This window comes from Bufo gargarizans, chromosome 3, assembly GCF_014858855.1.
Source record: "Bufo gargarizans isolate SCDJY-AF-19 chromosome 3, ASM1485885v1, whole genome shotgun sequence".
Taxonomy (NCBI): domain Eukaryota; kingdom Metazoa; phylum Chordata; class Amphibia; order Anura; family Bufonidae; genus Bufo; species Bufo gargarizans.
The window spans coordinates 289,651,902-289,672,562 of NC_058082.1; the positions used below are offsets into that span (position 1 = coordinate 289,651,902).

The window sequence follows — 20,661 nt, forward strand, 5'->3', positions numbered from 1 at the left end:
GATGAAAAAATCTCTGCCCAAAAAAAAAAAAATGGAGGGGAAAGGCGTCTGCCAGGACATAGGAGCTCCGCCCTACATCCATACCCACTTAGCTCGTATGCCCTGGCAAACCAGATTTCTCCATTCGCATCAATCGATGTGGATGAATAAATCATTGCCGGGATTTTTTTTTATATATATATATATATATACAAAGTGCTTGCCAAAGCATAGGAACGCCGCCTCCTCCTCAGCTCGTATGCCTCGGCAAACGTATCTGTCACTGCAGAGGAGAAAATCCCGTCTTGCAGCGCCGCATACACCGACTTGCATGTAATCTGACAGCAGCGCAATGCTTCTGTCAGAATGCACATCGGTGCTGCAGCTAGTAGATCGGTTGGTCCACCTGGAAGGTAAAAAGACAAAGAAAAAAAAAAAAAAAGAAAAAACCAGGCCGCAACGCAATAATTTTATTAACTTTGGAACAGAACATGTAACTTTAACTTTTGGAACTAAACATTAACCTGTTTGCTTACCTGTTTTTTTTTTTTTTTACCTTTATAGAACACAAACCTCTCCTTCCCCATGGGTCAATGTGCAAAGCGCAAATCGCCCAAAGATGTGGCGAAGTGCGTTATGCACTTTGTCCCATGTGAAAGGAGACGTTTGCAGCAGCTGTGAGTGAATGGGCCCTAATAGCCCTGTGTGCCTATCCTGGTGAGATGTGATCCCTATGCTAGGTGTACCTGTGTGTGGTACTTTCGGAAACACTCCCCTAAGCATAGGGCAGGGTGGTCGGGACAGTCAGGACAGAAATAGCGGGTGTCACGCCTTATTCCACTCCTGCTACAGACACGACATTTTTTTCGGGGTGGCGGTCGGTTTGAGGTACCAGCAACGACACTGGGGAAGTGTCGCTCGTGTAGACGGCTAACTACACTGGTGGATGGGGCCACGGAACCTCCTGGAGGTTCGCGATGATCTCTTCCTGAAATTTGAGGAAGGATCCAGTTCTCCCAGCCTTACTGTAGAGAACAAAACTATTGTACAGAGCCAATTGAATTAAATATACAGACACCTTCTTATACCAGCGTCTGGTGCGTCGGGAAACTAAATACGGAGCCAACATCTGGTCATTGAAGTCGACCCCTCCCATGTGGAGGTTATAGTCGTGGACTGAGAGGGGCTTTTCAATGACACGGGTTGCTCGCTCAATTTGTATTGTCGTGTCTGCGTGAATGGAGGAGAGCATGTAAACGTCACGCTTGTCTCTCCATTTCACCGCGAGCAGTTCTTCGTTACACAGTGCGGCCCTCTGCCCCCTTGCAAGACGGGTGCTAACGAGCCGTTGGGGGAAGCCCGCGCGACTAGTTCGCGCGGTACCACAGGCGCCAATCCGTTCTAGAAACAAATGCCTAAAGAGGGCCACACTTGTGTAGAAATTGTCCACATAAAGATGGTACCCCTTGCCGAATAAGGGTGACACCAAGTCCCAAACTGTCTTCCCACTGCTCCCCAGGTAGTCAGGGCAACCGACCGGCTCCAGGGTCTGATCTTTTCCCTCATAGACCCGAAATTTGTGGGTATAGCCTGTGGCCCTTTCACAGAGCTTATACAATTTGACCCCATACCGGGCGCGCTTGCTTGGGATGTATTGTTTGAAGCCAAGGCGCCCGGTAAAATGTATCAGGGACTCGTCTATGCAGATGTTTTGCTCAGGGGTATACAAATCTGCAAATTTCTGGTTGAAATGGTCTATGAGGGGCCGAATTTTGTGGAGCCGGTCAAAAGCAGGGTGGCCCCTGGGACGGGAGGCGGTGTTGTCGCTAAAGTGCAGGAAACACAGGATGACCTCAAATCGTGTCCTGGACATAGCAGCAGAGAACATGGGCATGTGATGAATCGGGTTCGTGGACCAATATGACCTCAATTCATGCTTTTTTGTCAGGCCCATGTTGAGGAGGAGGCCCAGAAAAGTTTTAAATTCGGAAACTTGGACTGGTTTCCACCGGAAAGGCTGGGCATAAAAGCTTTCCGGGTTAGCGGTGATAAATTGTGTGGCATACCTGTTTGTCTCTGCCACGACTAAGTCTAAAAGCTCCGCAGTCAAGAACAGCTCAAAAAATCCCAGGGCCGAATCGATCTGAGCTGTCTCAACCCGAACTCCAGACTGGGCGGTGAAAGGGAAAACTACGGGTGCGGCTGAAGTTGGGGACTGCCAATCAGGGTTTGCCAGCACCTCTGGGATTCTAGGGGCTCTACGGGCACGTCTTTGCGGTGGCTGCGACGGGGTCACTACTGCACGTGCCACCGTACCAGCTTCAACTGCCCTTCTGGTGCTCGCTACTTCACCAGGTTGTACGGCAGTGCTGGTACTAGGTCCAGGAAGGGCTGGGCTGCTGGTGTATGCCTCACCACGTAATCCGACAGCACCAGCCCCACTCTGCTGCTCTTGAAGCGGATCCTGCGCAACCTGCGGTCTAGCGACACGGGGCCGGGTACGCCTGGTGCTATCAGGGACCTCAGCCTCCTCGTCCGAACTTTGGGTCAGAGAGCCACTGCTTTCTACAGGTTCGTATTCTGACCCGCTGGATTCATCAGATGAGGGTTCCCACTCCTCATCCGACTGGGTCAGAAGCCTGTAGGCCTCTTCAGAAGAATACCCCCTGTTAGACATGTGGGCAACTAAATTTCGGGGTATTCCCTGAGACTACCCAAGAAAAAAAAAGCAAGCCTGTCTTACAAATGGGAGGCTAGCGAAGTACCGGAGGCTGCTGCGGTTGATAAAAAATATCAAAACTGATTTTTTTATCGCCGCAGTGCGTGTAAAGTGAATGTGCAGTGATCAAAAAAATAAAAAATTTTTGTCACTGCGGTGGGGCGGGCGTGGGCAAACGCACGTGTGGGCGACCGATCAGGCCTGATCGGGCAAACACTGCGTTTTGGGTGGAGGGCGAACTAAAGTGACACTAGTACTATTATAGATCTGACCGTGATCAGTTTTGATCACTTTCAGATACTATAAAAGTACAAATGCTGATTAGCGATACGCTAATCAGCGAATAACGGACTGCGGTGCGGTGGGCTGGGCGCTAACTGATCGCTAACTACCTAACCAAGGGACCTAAACTATACCTAAAACCTAACGGTCAATAACAGTGAAAAAAAAAAGTGACAGTTTGCACTGATCACTTTTTTCCTTTCACTAGTGATTGACAGGGGGGGATAAAAGGGGTGATCAAAGGGTTAATTGGGGTGATCTGGGGGCTAAATGTGGTGTGGTGGGTACTCACAGTAATGATGTGCTCCTCTGCTTCTCTGCTGGAACCAACCGACCAAAAGAAGGAGCAGAGGAGCCATATAACCCCATCATATTTACTAATATGTGGGGTTATATGGCTGCTGATTGTTTTTTTTTAAAATCAGCAGCCTGCCAGCCAATGATCGTGGCCGGCAGGCTGCTAACGAAATACTCTTCTGCGAAATGCCGGCCCGCGATGCGCATGCGCGTGCCGGCTGTGACGTAATCTCGCGTCTCGCGAGAGGACGCGCCGATGCGTCCAGGAGGAACTAAACAACCACCTCCCGGACGCATCGGTGCGTACAGCGGTCGGGAGGTGGTTAAGGAGGGACAGCCGCTATTGGCACTGCAACCTGAAAATTCCATATGTGCAGCGTGAACACACAGTGAAAAAATGAAATAAACATGGTCAGATCATTTGCAAGCAACCTTTATAACAATAGGGCTAGCCAAAAGTGGACAACTCCTTTAATTACATTACAGCACAAAATGTACATTGTAGGGAGCAAGTTTTTAAATCCTGTAAACACATTACAGTTAAAACTGAATATAAAAGACAAATGTTATGCAAACTAAGAGAAGAAAGGTCTATCATTTGTGCGGAAATATGCTTTAAAGGGAACCTGTCATGTGGATATTTGATTATAATCTAATTATATACAATCATTAACTACTAAAAAGTACCTTAGATGTATTCACTCACTGGTGTGACAGATGGTTACCTCATAATATACACACAAAGATGCCACATGCCGTATGCTAATGAGCCAATTTGAGTCCAGTGTGATGTCAGTGAGTCCAGCGTATATTTAATTCAGAACTAAAGCCACTCCCCTGCCCACCTGCTGATGATTCATATGGAAAAAAACTGTCATTCAGCAGCAGGTAGGCGGGGAGAGTCAGGAGCTCATGAATATTCTTGACTCATCATTATGAGCTGGAGCTTTTCAATACAAGATGTTGGCAGATTCACTGGGTCAATTAAAGAAAGTGACCCAGCATTGTGCTAAGAGAATCAATCACTTACTTATGTTGCCCTTAGTTAGAACACCATAAAACTGGTGACAGGTTCCCTTTAAGACTGATAGCATCACTGTTGATTTTAAAACTGGTTTAACTAAATCCGTGATAAAACAGAAAATGTATATATTTGGTAATACTGTAATGCTAATGACCCATCAAATATAGTTGACATGTTATTTTTTTTAACCACACAGTAAATGATGTAGAAAAAAATTGTAGAGATTAAATGCTTCTATATACTGTACCATAAAGCTTGTTCCCCCAACAAAGAAATAGTAGAGCATGGCTGTTGGAATTTAGTGAAGAAACGATAAAATTGAACTACCTACACTTTCTGATAACTATTCAGAATACTGTCATACATGTGCACATGAGGAATAACACTGTATCTGGCCATTATGTCACTTGTATACCGCATTTATCACCCTAGGCTACATCTGTACTTTTGAGGGCAAATGGGCAGAGACACTCGCTGCTGTGATGTCTCCTATATACAGCACACATGGAGAAAACAGGAGATTCTGCTCCCCTACCTCTCTATAGCACATCCACAGAAGCAGCAGCATGGAGGACATTCTAAAGCAGTAATGAGCAGCTTAATAGCAGTAACCCGGGTGTGTGTGCCTAGGCAGCATATCACCTGATCTTTCAATAAGCCGTTAGTATGTCTAATCTAGCAAGATTGATTTTAGCAGTGAATTGATGATGAGGAGGCAGGGAGAAGACAAGTGCCTCAAAAGTGGAGAAGAGGCATTTTATTCTAATAAGATATTACATGTTTTCCTAAATTTGCCCTATACTATTGATTTACTTAAAGTTTGTTGAAATTGTATATTTAAGTCCTTAAAGGGACTCTGTCACCAGGATTTCACTTACTAAGCTGCTAACATGAACACATCAGTCTTCATGATTTATATTACAATATACTAGTATTACTGCCCTGTGTCTTGTAAATTGTCTATAAAATCCTAAATAAGGAGCCCAAGGGGCTGTCCCTTAGAGCCCAGCCGCACCCCTTCTCCTGGAGCCCAGCACCGCCCCACTGCTAATTTATTCACTCCTCATTGCCGACCTCATATGCATGGTGCGCCGTAATCTCGCGCATGCACTGTGGATAGACCTGTCAGCTCCCGCGTGGTGTCCTGGCATCGGCCTCACAGAACACATTGCGCATGCGCTGACTGGTCTTTCCACGGCGCATGCGCGAGATTACGGCACACCAGGCATATGAGGTCGGCGATAAAGAGTCAAAAAATTAGTAGTGGGGCGGTGCTGGGCTCAAGGAGAAGGGGTGCAGCTGGGCTCCAAAAGACAGAGGGACAGTCCCTTGGGCTCCTTATTTAGATAATTTGCATATTAATAAAAGCGATTTTAAAGACAAATTACAAGACATAGGGCAGTAATACTAGTATATTGTAATATAAATCGTGAAGACTGATGTGGTCATGTTAACAGCTCAGTAAGTGAGGGGATGGAAAATAGCAAAATTACCAACAAGATTGTACAGGTTAGATTCAGAAACACATGCATCGGAATTAATACAGCCTTTTATATTATATAACCATATCTGAAAGTCTTTTTCATTTGCGTAAAACAGAAATAGATCTCAGCAGGAGAGAAAAAGAGTCCCTAACAAGCTAAAGAGTCAGAATTATATTATAAAGTGAAATTATTGAGAAAATAAACGCAAAATATACACTAAGATCTAGAAATATTTTTTTAGAAACATTATTTTCATAATTTATCCTTTGTACACCACAAAAATGGATCTGAAGACTTTCAGCTTTCATTCAAGGAGTTTAACAAAAATATTGTATTAACAATTTAGGAATTACAACCAAGCTCATAAGTAACATGACAAAAACATATATATATTTTTTTTTTAAAGGGTTTGTCTGTCTTCAATAAAAACTTGAGTAGCCTCTGTAAATTTGGTAAAAAATAAAATAAAAAATAAAAAGAGATACCTCTTTTCTCCATGAGCTCTAGTCCTCCGGACTGCTGTTCATTTTCCTGGCTGCAGAGGTGACATACTGTGTACACAAGTCACTGCTGCAGCCAATCACAGCCTCAACAGAAATGTTCCACCTGTGTGCACAAAACCTCCCTCTGCAGGCAGGAAGATTAGCGGCTGGAAGGACTGGAGCGCAGCACTAGAAGCAGCAGAGGAAAAAATGGGCAAGTATCTCTTTGCTATTTTATAAAATTTACAGGGGCTGCCCAGGTTTTTATTAAACTTGAGCAAAGCCTTTAATACTTGACTCAAGGCAGCAAAGACTAAGGTTTTACATGGGTGACCATAGAAATAGGGAAACATGTTCTGATAACTACAGTGCTATGATAACTATTTGTTTTCCATTTTAGACCTAGAAAGTCATTATATGAAGTACCTAGATGTAATACCATAGCATGTCAAATATGTGTGTCACTGAAACTAGCATACTTCAGCACCCATGCTGTTGCTAATTGCAAAAAGCATATAGCAGAGCAAGCTGGTAGTACGCCAAAATAAATTGTAGATAATATTTGTTAATAAAATGGAATACTTGCTCAGAGTTTGCTAGAATAATAACAGGTGCAAAAGCCTGATGAATATTTTTATCATAACAGAGGCCTCAAAAATGTTATTAAAGTCTGGGCCTAGTCTTTGCGGTGTTATATGTAAAAATATAGCTCATAGAGGATTACATTTTAGATGCAGGGCTGCAAAAATTAATATCTAAAAACTCATTCTCATAGTCTTTAACTAAAATATACGGTGTTTTCTTAGTGAACAGAGGGAAATAAGGTGATTCTTTTAAGGTAATGATCTCAATTTTCTTAAAGCACTATATCAAGGTAGACTCATTTTTACAAACGCTGTTATAGTGAAGACTTGTTTCTTGTCTGCTTTTCAGTACTAGACATTATTATTATTATTTATTATTAAAGCGCGGTTCATTCCATAGCGCTGTACATATGATAAGGGGTGCACATACATAATACAGACAATTTCACTAATCATAAACAAGATGAGTTACAAACTGGTACAGAAGGAGAGAGGGCCCTGCCCGTGAGGGCTTACAATCTACACGATTTAAAACCAGTCCATTATTACAAAGAGATGCACAGAGGCTAGGAATCTGAATAGAAATCATTTTACTACAACAGCAGAATGGCCCTGAGATGGAGAAGTAAAAAAAAAAAGGAAAAAAAGACAACATATAAATATATATATTGTGATTAATGAATGCAAAGCCTTCACCTGCACCCAACTATTTCCTTGAGGTTGCTTCAATTCACAATAGATATATAGCTTTTTTACCCTCAATGTGATTAAATTGTTTTGTTAATGTTGCATTCGGCTACGTGAAAGCCGGTCTCCGGCAATTTTGAAGACCGAACATCGCCGGCACTTTCATAGACAATTATTATTCTCGTCTGCAATTGCGGACAAGAATAGGATACGTTCAATTTTTTTGCGGAACGGAAGTGTGGATCCAGAAGAGCAAATGCGGACAGCACATTCCAGTCGCATTGAAAATAAATGGTTCCGCACCTGTTGTGCAAAATTGTGGAACGGATGCGGACCCATTTTACAGACGTGTGAATGGACCCTAAGGAACCTAATGGTCCATTATAACAAAAATGGACTAAATAGGCTTAATTATGTCTCATTCTGAAGACCTAAAATACCTTAGGCCTGAAACACCTAAAACACTGTACATGTTTTCACATAATGGTTATTTTATATGTAAAAAAAAATAGCTGTTGCATAAATGTAAGGCATAATACAGTATCTGAATTAAAATTGAAAGATACTGATTCAGACAAATTATGCTTTAAATAATGGCAGAGTATAGCCTTTCAGAACCAAAGTTAGGGGGCACTGCTGGCCACTTCCACTGCCCTTCTCAGTGAGCCTATGAAGGTAAGCTCCCTACAGAAATATATGGATTTTGGATATGATGTAATGAGTCAGTATTGTAAGAGCTAATCTGCGGCTTTTCCACGCGTAATCAGAGGCAATAATGACTATGTGGAGGATTTTGAAATCAGCACAGCATTCATCAGTCTGGCTAGAATCCTAAACTCGTGGTCTCACCAAATTTATACTTACATATAAACAATCTCTGTACCAATGTCGTAGAGCAGAGAATCCTATTACAGTATAGTAATGCATAGTGTAAACTGAGGCATTCGTCTGTAGAAAGATAATGACACTGAGCAGGATGTAACTAAATCTATCCCTTCTGTAAAGAGAGGTCCCATTTTTCTCCCTTATAAAATAAGTATATAGAAGGTTGTCCAGGAACACCCTCTTTTATCTATGCCTTCATGTATTTAATCTACAGGCTATACAAATTTGTTTACTCCCTGTGCTATGCCAAATTTAGTCACCTTCTCCCAATTTCTCCCTACCACCATCTGCATCTAATATGTCATCTCCCATAAGACGCAATCATCCACATCTGCTTAAATGACTTTACCACCAAATCACCATACAAATGGACTGCCATCGAATGTCTACATACAACCAATCCCTGAAGTATAGTACCCCTCCCAACTCTTCTTAACTCCCTCATACTTTACCTCCACTCCCAATCAATTTCTTGACTTCTAATTATGACTGTAAAGCAAAAACTTCCACCGTTAGTAAAACCTGCACCCCATCCTGTGTGTCCCTGAGCACTGGTAGACAACAGGCAAACTACAGCACATAATTCCTTTTACATCATATGTACAAGGTGACAATTAAACTTCTATTTCCATCTACTGAACGGTCCAGAACCTGAACTTGTGGTCCAGCTTCAGTACTGGTGTTTCAGATTAATGAGTTGCGATTGCAGACATCTCACTGCAACCACAAGAAACCATCAAACTACTCTACAGCTGCCACAACACAGTAATGTTTTGAAGACCACTGGGTGAATCAACTCCACATTCTAATCTGAGATAAGATGGAACAGGTCATCATTCTCAGATTGGCGAGTGGCAGACTTCTAGCACCCTCCACTGATCAACGGCTGAACAGTAGTTCTGGAAATACGCACTGAAACTACACAGCCCTGACCACTGTACCCAGCTGTATCCACTACACAGTGAACAGAGTAGTGATTGATGAGGGCTCTGGGAGTCGGACCCTCACCAAGCTGATATCGATGATCTCTCCCAAGGATAGGCCATCAATATATAAATCCTGGAGAACCCCTTTAATCAGTAACTGTACCATGAAAATGCAGTCCAATTTACTGGCAGCTTGTTATAGAGCAGGAGGAGCTGAGCAGAATGATATATAGTTTTATGGGAAGAGATTCTGTATAACGTGTAACATATGAATGTGAATCTCTGCTTATTCTGGCCTGGGGGTCCAGTGGGTCTCCTTACTCAATGACTGACAGCCTTCCCTTTATAAGAATGTATACAGAGATAGCTGTTAACCATGAATTCGGATCACCCACTGGACTCCTAAACTAGGATGAACATAGATTTACATCTGTATATTACAGGTTTTACAGAGTCTTTTTTACACAGGACTATATATCAATCTGCACTGTTCCTCCTGCTCTATAAGATGCTGCCTGTATTTCATGGCGACAGGTTCCCTACAGAACTATACACACCTTAAATACTATTGCTCACCTGCGTTATCCTGCTCAGTAATAGACTCGGAAACCCAGACCCGCACATTGCACACTGCAAATGTATGGTTGAGGCATGCTAAGAAACAGTGGCCATGTCATGCCCAGTCGGTGTCACTTAAAGTATGACAAGTCTTATGTACCCCAAAAAGGTACATTTGAAAACTTCAGTGGTCCAGAACAAAAACAAAACACCTCATACAGCTCTCAAAGAAAATCTTTATTTTTGAGGGTGTTAATTATTCAAAAGTAGTCAAACATAAAAAAATACAAATCTGTCATACTTAAAATTTAAATATTTTTTAAAATGTATGTTGGAAAACTGACTAAACCTATGCTGGAATTGCTGTTTTTCTTCCAAACTTATTCAGTGCACTTACTGGTGCCATTAAAAACTATAACTCATCTCATAAAAAAAAAACTCAAGAGATTTATAGAATGCAGAGATGAAGAGTAAAGATGTAAAGCTCAGACCAGGCTACAACCTCGAGGGGTTAAATCTTAGAAACCACTGTACAGTCACATACATTCAACACTAAAACTAGGGGCTGAAAGGATGTCACAAATTCAACTGGTTATGAAGAAAGATGCAATAAAAATAAAATAAAAAAAGAGGTTCTTTCAACTCTTTCTCAAACAGAAGCCACCCCAGAAACAACAGCTGAATATCCCAGCTGATAACAGGGGACTCCGTACACAAGGGGCAGTTCTAGCATCAGAATACCTACAATATATACCATGAAATATGGCCTATGCCGTATATAGGTCCGACACCCCTGCCAATCTAAAGGGGAATCGAATTTGTAGACTTGGATTACCCGTTTAAAGTCGAGAGCCTTATGAAACTGGAGTAAGGAAAACTGAATTAGTTGCCCATAGCAACCAATCGGATTACACCTTTCATTTTCCAAAGGAGCTCTGAAAAATGAAAGGTGGAATCTGATTGGTTGCTATGTCCAACTAAGCCAGTTTTTCTTTACACCAGTTTGATAAAGCCCCCCAGTGACCGCAGGTGCTCAAAAGGGAATAAATGTCTCATACGAAATATTAAAATTTGCTTGGCATACTTCCTCAATCTTTATATATAATTCTGAATATCACAGCATATTTATTAACTATTGAGAAGACATGGAAGGAGAGTGGCATGCCTGTTATCGTCAGTTGTATGGAGAGCAAAAACCAGAAAACAAGAGCAAGAGCTGAATAAAAGTAGGATTTTGCAGTCTGTGATGCCATCTTGTGGCCACTCTATGGCACTGCAAAATGTAATCAAAGCTTTTGCAATTTTTAATTTATTAAGATCTATAGTGAGAGATGTGCTCATTAAGCCCACTCCTTTGGAAAAATGCAGATCTCCAATATAAGTTGTTGAATGTACCCTCTTACTGCCTTCTTGTGACCAATATGTTATAAGATGACTATATGGCACTTAGTAATATAGCCTTTGTTGATATTTTGAGATGTTGCATAGAGGTCCTGTCCATAAGATGGCCGCTGATGGAGGGTCATGTGACCAGACACATAACTCAGTCTCATCCACTCAAACACACTGCACCTGCACTAAATTCCCAACAGTACAAGTGCAGTGTATTCAAATAGAGGAGACTGAGTGAACTACCTGGTCACATGACCCTGCAACAGAAGCCATTTTATGGACAGGACCTCTGTGTGGACAGCACAAAAGACTTGACAAACAAGGGGGCACACCTTATGAAATATAGAAAATGGCTCAGAATATCAACAAAGATTATATTAATATGCAAAGTGAGTGACGCACAGGAATGGCAGAAACCACGGGGAGGTGCTCACAGTAAAAAGGAATCACCCTTCCTTTGGTGAGATAATGAATAGTTAAAAAATACTGGGCACTCTCTCTGTATATGCAACCACACAGTTTATTAATACAAGATATATAGCATACACAAACGATTATATAACATACATGTTACCCATACAATATACCATAAAAATCCTGATTAGTTAAAATACTTAACTACTAAAATGTCTAAAACTAATGCTCTAAAAGTGGTATCCTCTGAATGATTGGGGATAAGAGTCCTTTTATTGGATGTCCATCCAGCCAATTAGTTAAAATACAATGTAACTGTCCCTTTGGGGTATAAGAGCCCCGCAATTAAAGTCTCCTCCAAATGGAAAAATGTTGAAACACAGCTGTTAGTTAGTGATTTGTCTGTGCGGCGTCCCGCTATACTCACTGTTCAGCTGCGATTATGCTGGCCATGCCATAGATGATATCCTCCGCTGCTGTGCCGGTACAATAGATACTTGTAGTCGGACCTTTACTGTCCCGTTCCCCTCTCTGACTCTTAGGCGCCGCTCCGTAGATGTAAGAGCCGGCGCTTGATGAGTTTACAGGCTCCCTCTTCCGTCCTGGACTTTGTTTGTAAGTGTACGTGGTACACTCCTGCAGTAGTCCTATTATAATGCGCGTCGGGTCTCTAGTTAATCAGGGTTGATTCGGGTACATGCAGTCCTTCAGCAGATGATGTCAGTGTCCATCAGGGGGGTCTTTGCACCAAACGCATTTCGGGGTTTGTTATCACCACTTCCTCAGTGGTAATAAGTCCCCCTTCTCACTCTCTTCATATAGCCGTTGGTAATTAGATTATCGTCACCTGCTGTGTAATTTGTTCTTACTCCGCAAAACCTGGTGCGGATTTCAAACCGCCAATTTCTCCATATGTTCCATCTTTTATTCTCCATGTTATATTTCTTTATATATAAACTTTCTCCCATTCATTCACAAGCTAGTGTTTTACAATCCTAGCTACAAAGTTGCATAAACATTAGTAACGCAACATTACCTTTCGATACATTAAATTGTGCCTATTCCCATTCGTATGGTCTTTCGTCTAAAAAGCATCAAAAACTGCAGTCTTTCCTGCGGCATTGGTGCGATTTTATTAGAACTGCCCACCATTTCGAAAATATCCTCATATATATATATATACACCCACAACTTTCTTTCCCTATACTTACTAAATTGCACATATATATATGATAGAACATCCTCAAATCCTGATTTTTATGTTTTATTTATTTATTTATTTAATTTTTAATGTTATTTTTCATTTCTAAATTATATTTCCATATGGTAAAAGGAGAATGTGTGGATACGTAGTTCACACATGAATGTACCGGATCTCTGACTGATGGACCGGTGGAGGTCCGCCGCAAAGGACCGGACCCCCTCCCCCAACCCCCCCCCTTTCTAGCAACTTTGTAGCTAGGATTGTAAAACACTAGCTTGTGAATGAATGGGAGAAAGTTTATATATAAAGAAATATAACATGGAGAATAAAAGATGGAACATATGGAGAAATTGGCGGTTTGAAATCCGCACCAGGTTTTGCGGAGTAAGAACAAATTACACAGCAGGTGACGATAATCTAATTACCAACGGCTATATGAAGAGAGTGAGAAGGGGGACTTATTACCACTGAGGAAGTGGTGATAACAAACCCCGAAATGCGTTTGGTGCAAAGGCCCCCTGATGGACACTGAAATCATCTGCTGAAGGACCGCATGTACCCGAATCAACCCTGATTAACTAGAGACCCGACGCGCATTATAATAGGACTACTGCAGGAGTGTACCACGTACACTTACAAACAAAGTCCAGGACGGAAGAGGGAGCCTGTAAACTCATCAAGCGCCGGCTCTTACATCAACGGAGCGGCGCCTAAGAGTCAGAGAGGGGAACGGGACAAACACAGTAAAGGTCCGAATACAAGTATCTATTGTACCGGCACAGCAGCGGAGGATATCATCTATGGCATGGCCAGCATAATCGCAGCTGAACAGTGAGTATAGCGGGACGCCGCACAGACAAATCACTAACTAACAGCTGTGTTTCAACATTTTTCCATTTGGAGGAGACTTTAATTGCGGGGCTCTTGTACCCCAAAGGGACAGTTACATTGTATTTTAACTAATTGGCTGGATGGACATCCAATAAAAGGACTCTTATCCCCAATCATTCAGAGGATACCACTTTTTAGAGCAGTGGTTCTCAACCTAGGGGGTCGCGACCCCTTTGGGGGTCGATCGGCCCTTTCCGGGGGGTCGCCTGAGGCTTCCTATTGTGGGTCGCCCGCACAACGGCAGCGGCCCCTTATCCTCACGCACAGGAAGTGATGTCCTATCACTGCCTGTGCTTGAAGGAGCCTGACGTCTGGACGGGTAAGTCGGGCCGCCTGTCTGCTGAGGTCCGAGTTTTTTCGTTAATGACACCGCCGCTGAGCACCACTGCCACCAATGATTTAATTGAGCCTGGCTAATTTTATTTTAATTATTTGGCTGAGCTTAATTTATTTGGGGGGACATGAAGCACCGCTGATTTATTTATTTGGGGGACCCTGAGCACTTCTGATTTATTTATTTGGGGGACCCTGAGCACCATTGATTTATTTATTTGGGGCGGACCTGAAGCACCGCTGATTTATTTATTTGGGGGACCCTGAGCACTTCTGATTTATTTATTTGGGGGACCCTGAGCACCATTGATTTATTTATTTGGGGGACCCTGAGCACTTCTGATTTATTTATTTGGGGGGGACTTGAAGCACCACTGATTTATTTATTTGGGGGGTACCCAACATTTTGTCTTTGTGATTAATTACTCTGCTTTAATTATGTTCAATTTGTAGCAATAAAAATACATCCTGCATATCAGATATTTACATTACAATTCATAACAGTAGCAAAATTAGTTATGACGTAGCAAGGAAAAAAATGTAATGGTTGGGGGTCACCACAACATGAGGAACTGTATTAAGGGGTCACGGCTTTAGAAAGGTTGAGAACCACTGTTTTAGAGCATTAGTTTTAGACATTTTAGTAGTTAAGTATTTTAACCAATACTAAGTTAAGTATTTTAACTAATACCTTTTTATGGTATATTGTATGGGTAACATGTATGTTATATAATCGTTCGTGTATGCTATATATCTTGTATTAATAAACTGTGTGGTTGCATATACAGAGAGAGTGCCCAGTATTTTTTAACTAAAGATTATATTAACCCTTTCCCAACCTCCGTTGTAATAGTACGGCGGAAGTCGGGTCTTAAAAGATGGTGCCTGCTCACAAGCGCAGCGGGCACCATAGCATCCAATGATAATGCATGCGATCAGCGGCAATGACGATCGCAGGCATTTAACCCCTAACATGCCACAGTCAAATGTGACCACGGCATCTGAGATCACAAAACCGGGAAACACTGTGCTTCCGGGCCTGCTGAGGCTCTGTTGCTTTTCATAGGAATATTCCAATGTAAGACAGCAGGTGGCAGCACTACATTGGGCCCCTCTCAGACGAGCGAGTGTCATGCTGCGAACTCGCAGTGCAGCTCCCGTCCTGAACTTCCACCACTGACGGGGTTGCATAGCATTATATTGATTTATGATGCTATGTAACCCTTAACATAATCCTGTCAGTGTTATACAATACATTCCAAAACATTAAGGTTACATAGCATCATAAATCCATATAATGCTATGCGACCTCGGCAGTGCTCGAAGTTCAGGACAGGTGATGCGTGACACTCGCTTGTCTGAAAGGGACCACTGGAATATACTGACTGTTCTATATATCAATGGATTTATTTCAATTGATACATGGAATTGGCAATCTAAGGATTGCATGATGTTAAACCCTTGGGGGTCTAAAAGAAAGAAAAAATAATAATATATTTTAAGTTTTAATAATTAAAAATAATAATAATAAAAAAATTCAAATCACCCTCAAATTTTCCCAGAATAAAAAAAAAATACATTAACAAAAAAATAAAAAAATTGTCATCGCTGCGTACGAAAATGCCCCTTCTATAAAAAAATATTTCTCTTATATAGTGAAAAGTGTAACAGAAAAAAAAAAAATGGCCAATCTACCATTTCTTTTGTCATTTCACCTCCCTAAAATTCTGTGGGTCAAAATATGGCAATGAAAAAAATAAAATATTTTTTTAAAGGTTTTAAGTTTCACCCCATTTGGATTTTTTTTTACAGCTTCCCACTACATCATATGTTATATTAAGTGGTTCCATTAGAAAGTACAACTTGTCCCGCAAAAAACAAGCTCTCATACGGCTAGGTGAATGAAAAAAATAAAACCGTTATGGCTCTGGGAAGGCATGGAATGAAAAACTAAAAACACAAAAAAGAAAAACCGCCTGGGATAGAAGAGGTTAACCGCCATAAAGACATCTTACAAATATATTGGTCAACAGTAACCAGGCCAGCCCCTTTAAGTAAGCTGTATTTACACATACAGAAAATGGCGAGTGTCAGTGTTATCCAATACATTCTGGAACTGTAAGGGTTACATAGCATCATAAATCAATATAATACTATGTGAATCCTGTCCTTGTTGGGAGGTCAGGCCGGGTGCTGCGATGCGGACTCGCTGCGGAAAGAACGCTCGTCCGCAACGGGCCTAAGGGTCTGCCGTAGAAAACGGAGTTCTTTGTAGTAGGCTTTGTCCGGCAGCCCAAAGAGTTGAATAGAGCAACGGACATGCAAGCGAGTCTGCCACTTGATTCAAATGGAGCACATGGGCCCCTGTTTTAGTGATTGTCAGGGCCCCTAGACATGTAAGAAGTTGTGTTTACCTTATAGGAAGGCAGGAAGCAAAGAACTCCATGGCTCATTGTCTGGCACACTGATAGTAAAACGGCACCAATTTCATCCTGAAAATCGAAGGTCTCTGTATGCTGAAATGTTGCACAAAGTTTACGACCTTTTGGACCAGCACCAACTGTCCCAACCCATACCTGTAATACAAATGTTTCATTATAAAAGCAGCAAACAAAAAATGGTATTTTAATTAGGGGGACATTATAAGTAATTTGTCTACTTTCGGAGTGATTATCATTGATACTTGCTGGTGATCTAGAGTAATGCCACCTTCAAAGGTAGCCTAGGGTAGAAGTTGGAGGGTTTATTTGTTATTCACATGGTGGTCCATAGATAGGGGAGTTAATATTTGATTTGCAGGAAGTCTTGTTAATTCCTTTTACAAACGATCTGCCTAATCACTAAATATACGAGGGAAGTAATGTTATTTGTGAATTCCGTTGCTGATATTTTCCACAGTGTGTGGATAAGATTTTTTTAAAAATATCATCTTCTTTGCTGATACTGTATATGCTGAATATTTTCTGCGCACAATTCCACTGAAGAGAATAAGCAGTTTTTTTATGAAATGTTTGATATTTTACAAAACGAGATTTTGTGAACTCACCTGTAAAATTTCTTTCTCGCTTTATTCATTGGGGGACACAGTACCGTGGGTATAGCTTGCTGCTGCCACTAGGAGGCGACACTAGGCTGAAAACTGATAGCTCCTCCCCTGCAGGCTATACCCCCTCAAGCCTGGAGAGATCACATCAGTTTGTGTTCCAGCAGTAGGAGAAGCAGAATTAAACAGAAAATCAACAGGAACTGCACACTGCCATAAGACCGAACCAAAAACAAGGTCCGAACTGGCAAAACATTGACCCCACTTGCCGTACAAAGAACATTGGGAGGGTGCTGTGTCCCCCAATGAATAAAGCGAGAACGAGGTTTTATAGGCAAGTTCACAAAAATCTTGTTTTCTTGCTCATATCATTGGGGGACACAGGACCGTGGGATGTCCTAAAGCAGTCCCCGGGGAGGGAAAAACAAATCCCCCGAAACAAGCTCCCTCATGGAAGTCACTACACTGTGGCCTGCAAGACTCTACGGCCGAGAGCAGCATCTGCCGAGGCTAAAGAATGCACTCGGTAAAATTTTGTGAAGGTGTGTAGGGAGGACCAAGTCGCCGCCTTACACAACTGAGACGCAGAAGCGTGGTGGAGGTGAGCCCAATAAGCCCCGACCGCTCTGGTAGAGTCAGCCGTGATCCTGGGCAGATGCACCTTGTCCCTGGAGCGATAGGCCTCGACAATGGCCGACCGAATCCACCGGGCAATCGTCACCTTGGAAGCCGCCAAACCTCTACGAGGACCTTCCAATATCACAAACTGAGCATCCGTGCGCCTAAAAGGGGCCACAACAGACAGGTTTATCTTCAAAGCCCGCACCACATCCAGATGGAGAGCAACCTCCCGCGGATGAGAAGGCTTAGGGCAAAACGAGGGTAGAACAATGTCCTCATTAACATGAAATGCAGAAACTACCTTTGGTAGAAAAGACGGCACTGGACGGAGTACCACCTTGTCTTGATGGAACACCAAAAAGGGCTACTTTCAGTAAAGACCTGCCAGTTCCGAAACCCTTCGAATGGATTTAATGGCCAACAAAAAACGCCACTTTCCAGGAAAGCAAACAAAGGGAGAACTCTCTCAGAGGTTTGAATGGAGCGGTCTGGACTGAACCCAGAACCAGGTTCAGGTCCCAAGAGTGCAAAGGCGGCCGATAGGAAGGCACGGTGTGAGATACCCCTTGTATAAAGGTCTTGATCAGACCTAAGACAGCCAGTGTACGCTGGAAAAAAATGGATAGGGCTGAGACCTGCCATTTCAGGGAGCTAAGAGCCATACCCTGTTCCAATCCGGACTGAAGAAACGCCAGTACCGTAGGAAGGGAGAACCTCCTGGGAGGAAGACCGCACTCCTCACAGAAGCGCAGGAAGGACTTCCAGGTCCGATAGTAAATCCTGGAAAAGGAGGGCTTCCTGGCTCTAATCATAGTTCGAATGACCGCATCAGAAAAACCCCTCTGTTTCAACAGAAAGGTTTCAACAGCCACTCCGTTAAACATAGCGTATCTAAACTCTGATGGAAGACTGGGCCCCGGGAGAGCAGGTCGGCTCTGAGCGGAAGAGGCCACGGAGCATCCCCCAGAAGAAGAATGAGCTCTGAGTACTAAGCTAGTCGAGGCCAGTCTGGGGCGATCAGGATTGTCTGGATGCCCTCCATCCTGATTCTGTACAGGATCCGAGGCAGGAGTGGTAAGGGTAGGAACACATAAAGGAACGAGAATCTGTCCCATGGTGCCACGAGAACGTCTACGTCATACACCGCTGGATCTCTTGTGCAAGACAAGAAGCAAGGGAGCTTGTGATTGAGTCTGGATGCCATCAAGTCCACTTCCGGTCGTCCCCACCAGAGACAGAGAGCCTCGAACACCTCATGATGGAGAGACCACTCCCCCGGGTCCACCGTTGTCCGGCTGAGAAAGTCTGCTGTCCAACTGTCCACTCCTGGAATGTGGACTGCCGAAATCACCGTAACATGGGATTCCGCCAACTGTAGAATCTTCACAGACTCCTGCATCACCGCAAGGCTGTGAGTCCCCCCTTGGTGGTTGATAAAAGCCACAGCATTGGCATTGTCCGATTGTACTCTGATCGGACGACCCTGCAGAAGGGGATTCCAATGGCGAAGGGAGAGATAGATGGCCCAGAGTTCCAAGATGTTGATGGGCAGTTTGGATTCCGATGGAGACCAAACGCCCTGGACCGTCCGTGTGGCGAAGACCCCTTCCCAACCGTTGAGGCTGGCGTTGGTTGTAATGATCGTCCATGTCACTGGAAGGAAGGATTTCCCCGTAGTCAGGTGCGCAATCGCAGCCCACCAACTGAGAGCCGCACGTGCTTGCCGAGACAGATGAAACCTGCAATCCAGAGAGTCCGGAGATTTGTCCCAGGATGACACAATGGCCCGCTGAAAACACCTGGTGTGGAATTGAGCAAAAAGTATGGCCTCGAAGGAGGCCACCATCAGGCCCAGCACCCGCATACAATTGCGTACTGCGGCGCTGGAGTAGCAGACGCACAGACCTCTGAATGTCCAGTCTCTTGTTCAGTGGGAGGCGCACCACGGCTGCACCTGAATCTAATATCATGCCGAGGAACCTGACCTGAGTGGCGGGAGACAGGAAGGACTTCCGCTGATTGACTATCCATCCGAAGCGCGATAGTGTGCTCAAAGTGATCTGAAGACTCTCCTCGCATTGAGAGACCGTAGGAGCCTTGATCAAGATGTCGTCCAGATATGGGAGAAGAGTAATGCCCCTGGATTGCAGAAGGCCCAGAAGGGGAGCGAGTACCTTTGTGAACACTCGCGGAGCTGTAGCCAGGCTGAATGGCAGGGCGACAAACTGGTAATGGCACGAATGAATGGCAAACCGAAGAAAACGTTGATGAACAGTTGCGATGGGGATGTGTAAGTAGGCATCCTGGATGTCTATGGACGCCATAAATTCCCCCTGTACCAACCAAGGAGCGACCACAAAGCAAATTGCTGAATGCGGAGGAAGCGGTTCACTATCTTGAGGTCCAATACTGAGTGGACATCGCCCTCCTTATTGGAAACCACGAACAGGTTTGAATAAAAACCCATAAACCTTTCCTCTAAGGGTACCGGAGTTATCACCCCCCCGTGAAAGAAGGGAACAAACTGCCTGAAAGAATTCGGCAGCCCAAACTAGATCCCTGGGAGGTTGAGAGAGGAAAAAATGGTTGGGCAGGATACACTTGAACTCTATCTTGTAACCTGATGTAACGACCTTGAGTGCCCATGCATCCGAAATATGGGTCCGCCAAATCTCCTGAAACAGAAGGAGACAACCCCCCACCTGTGAGGGGGGCCACACCTTCATGCTGAAAGCTGCTTCCCGGGAGCAGAACGAGGTTGCTGAGCCAGCGGACGCTAGGCCGGCTGGGGTTTAAAGGACGGACCCTTTCGTTGGTCCTGAGTGGATAGTCTAGCCGTAGAGGAGGCTGCCGCAT

The 20,661-nt window shown here is 43.5% G+C and overlaps 1 protein-coding gene across 2 annotated transcripts in view; it reads right to left on the reverse strand.

Moving 5' to 3' along the window:
* BRIP1 (BRCA1 interacting helicase 1) overlaps positions 1–20,661 on the reverse strand; it is a 298,550-nt gene that overhangs the window by 137,162 nt on the left and 140,727 nt on the right. For both annotated transcript variants that reach the window (XM_044285209.1, XM_044285208.1), the window contains one exon: positions 16,556–16,717. In XM_044285209.1, coding sequence (XP_044141144.1) covers positions 16,556–16,717 — 162 coding nt within the window. The remainder of the gene's footprint in view (positions 1–16,555; positions 16,718–20,661) is intronic.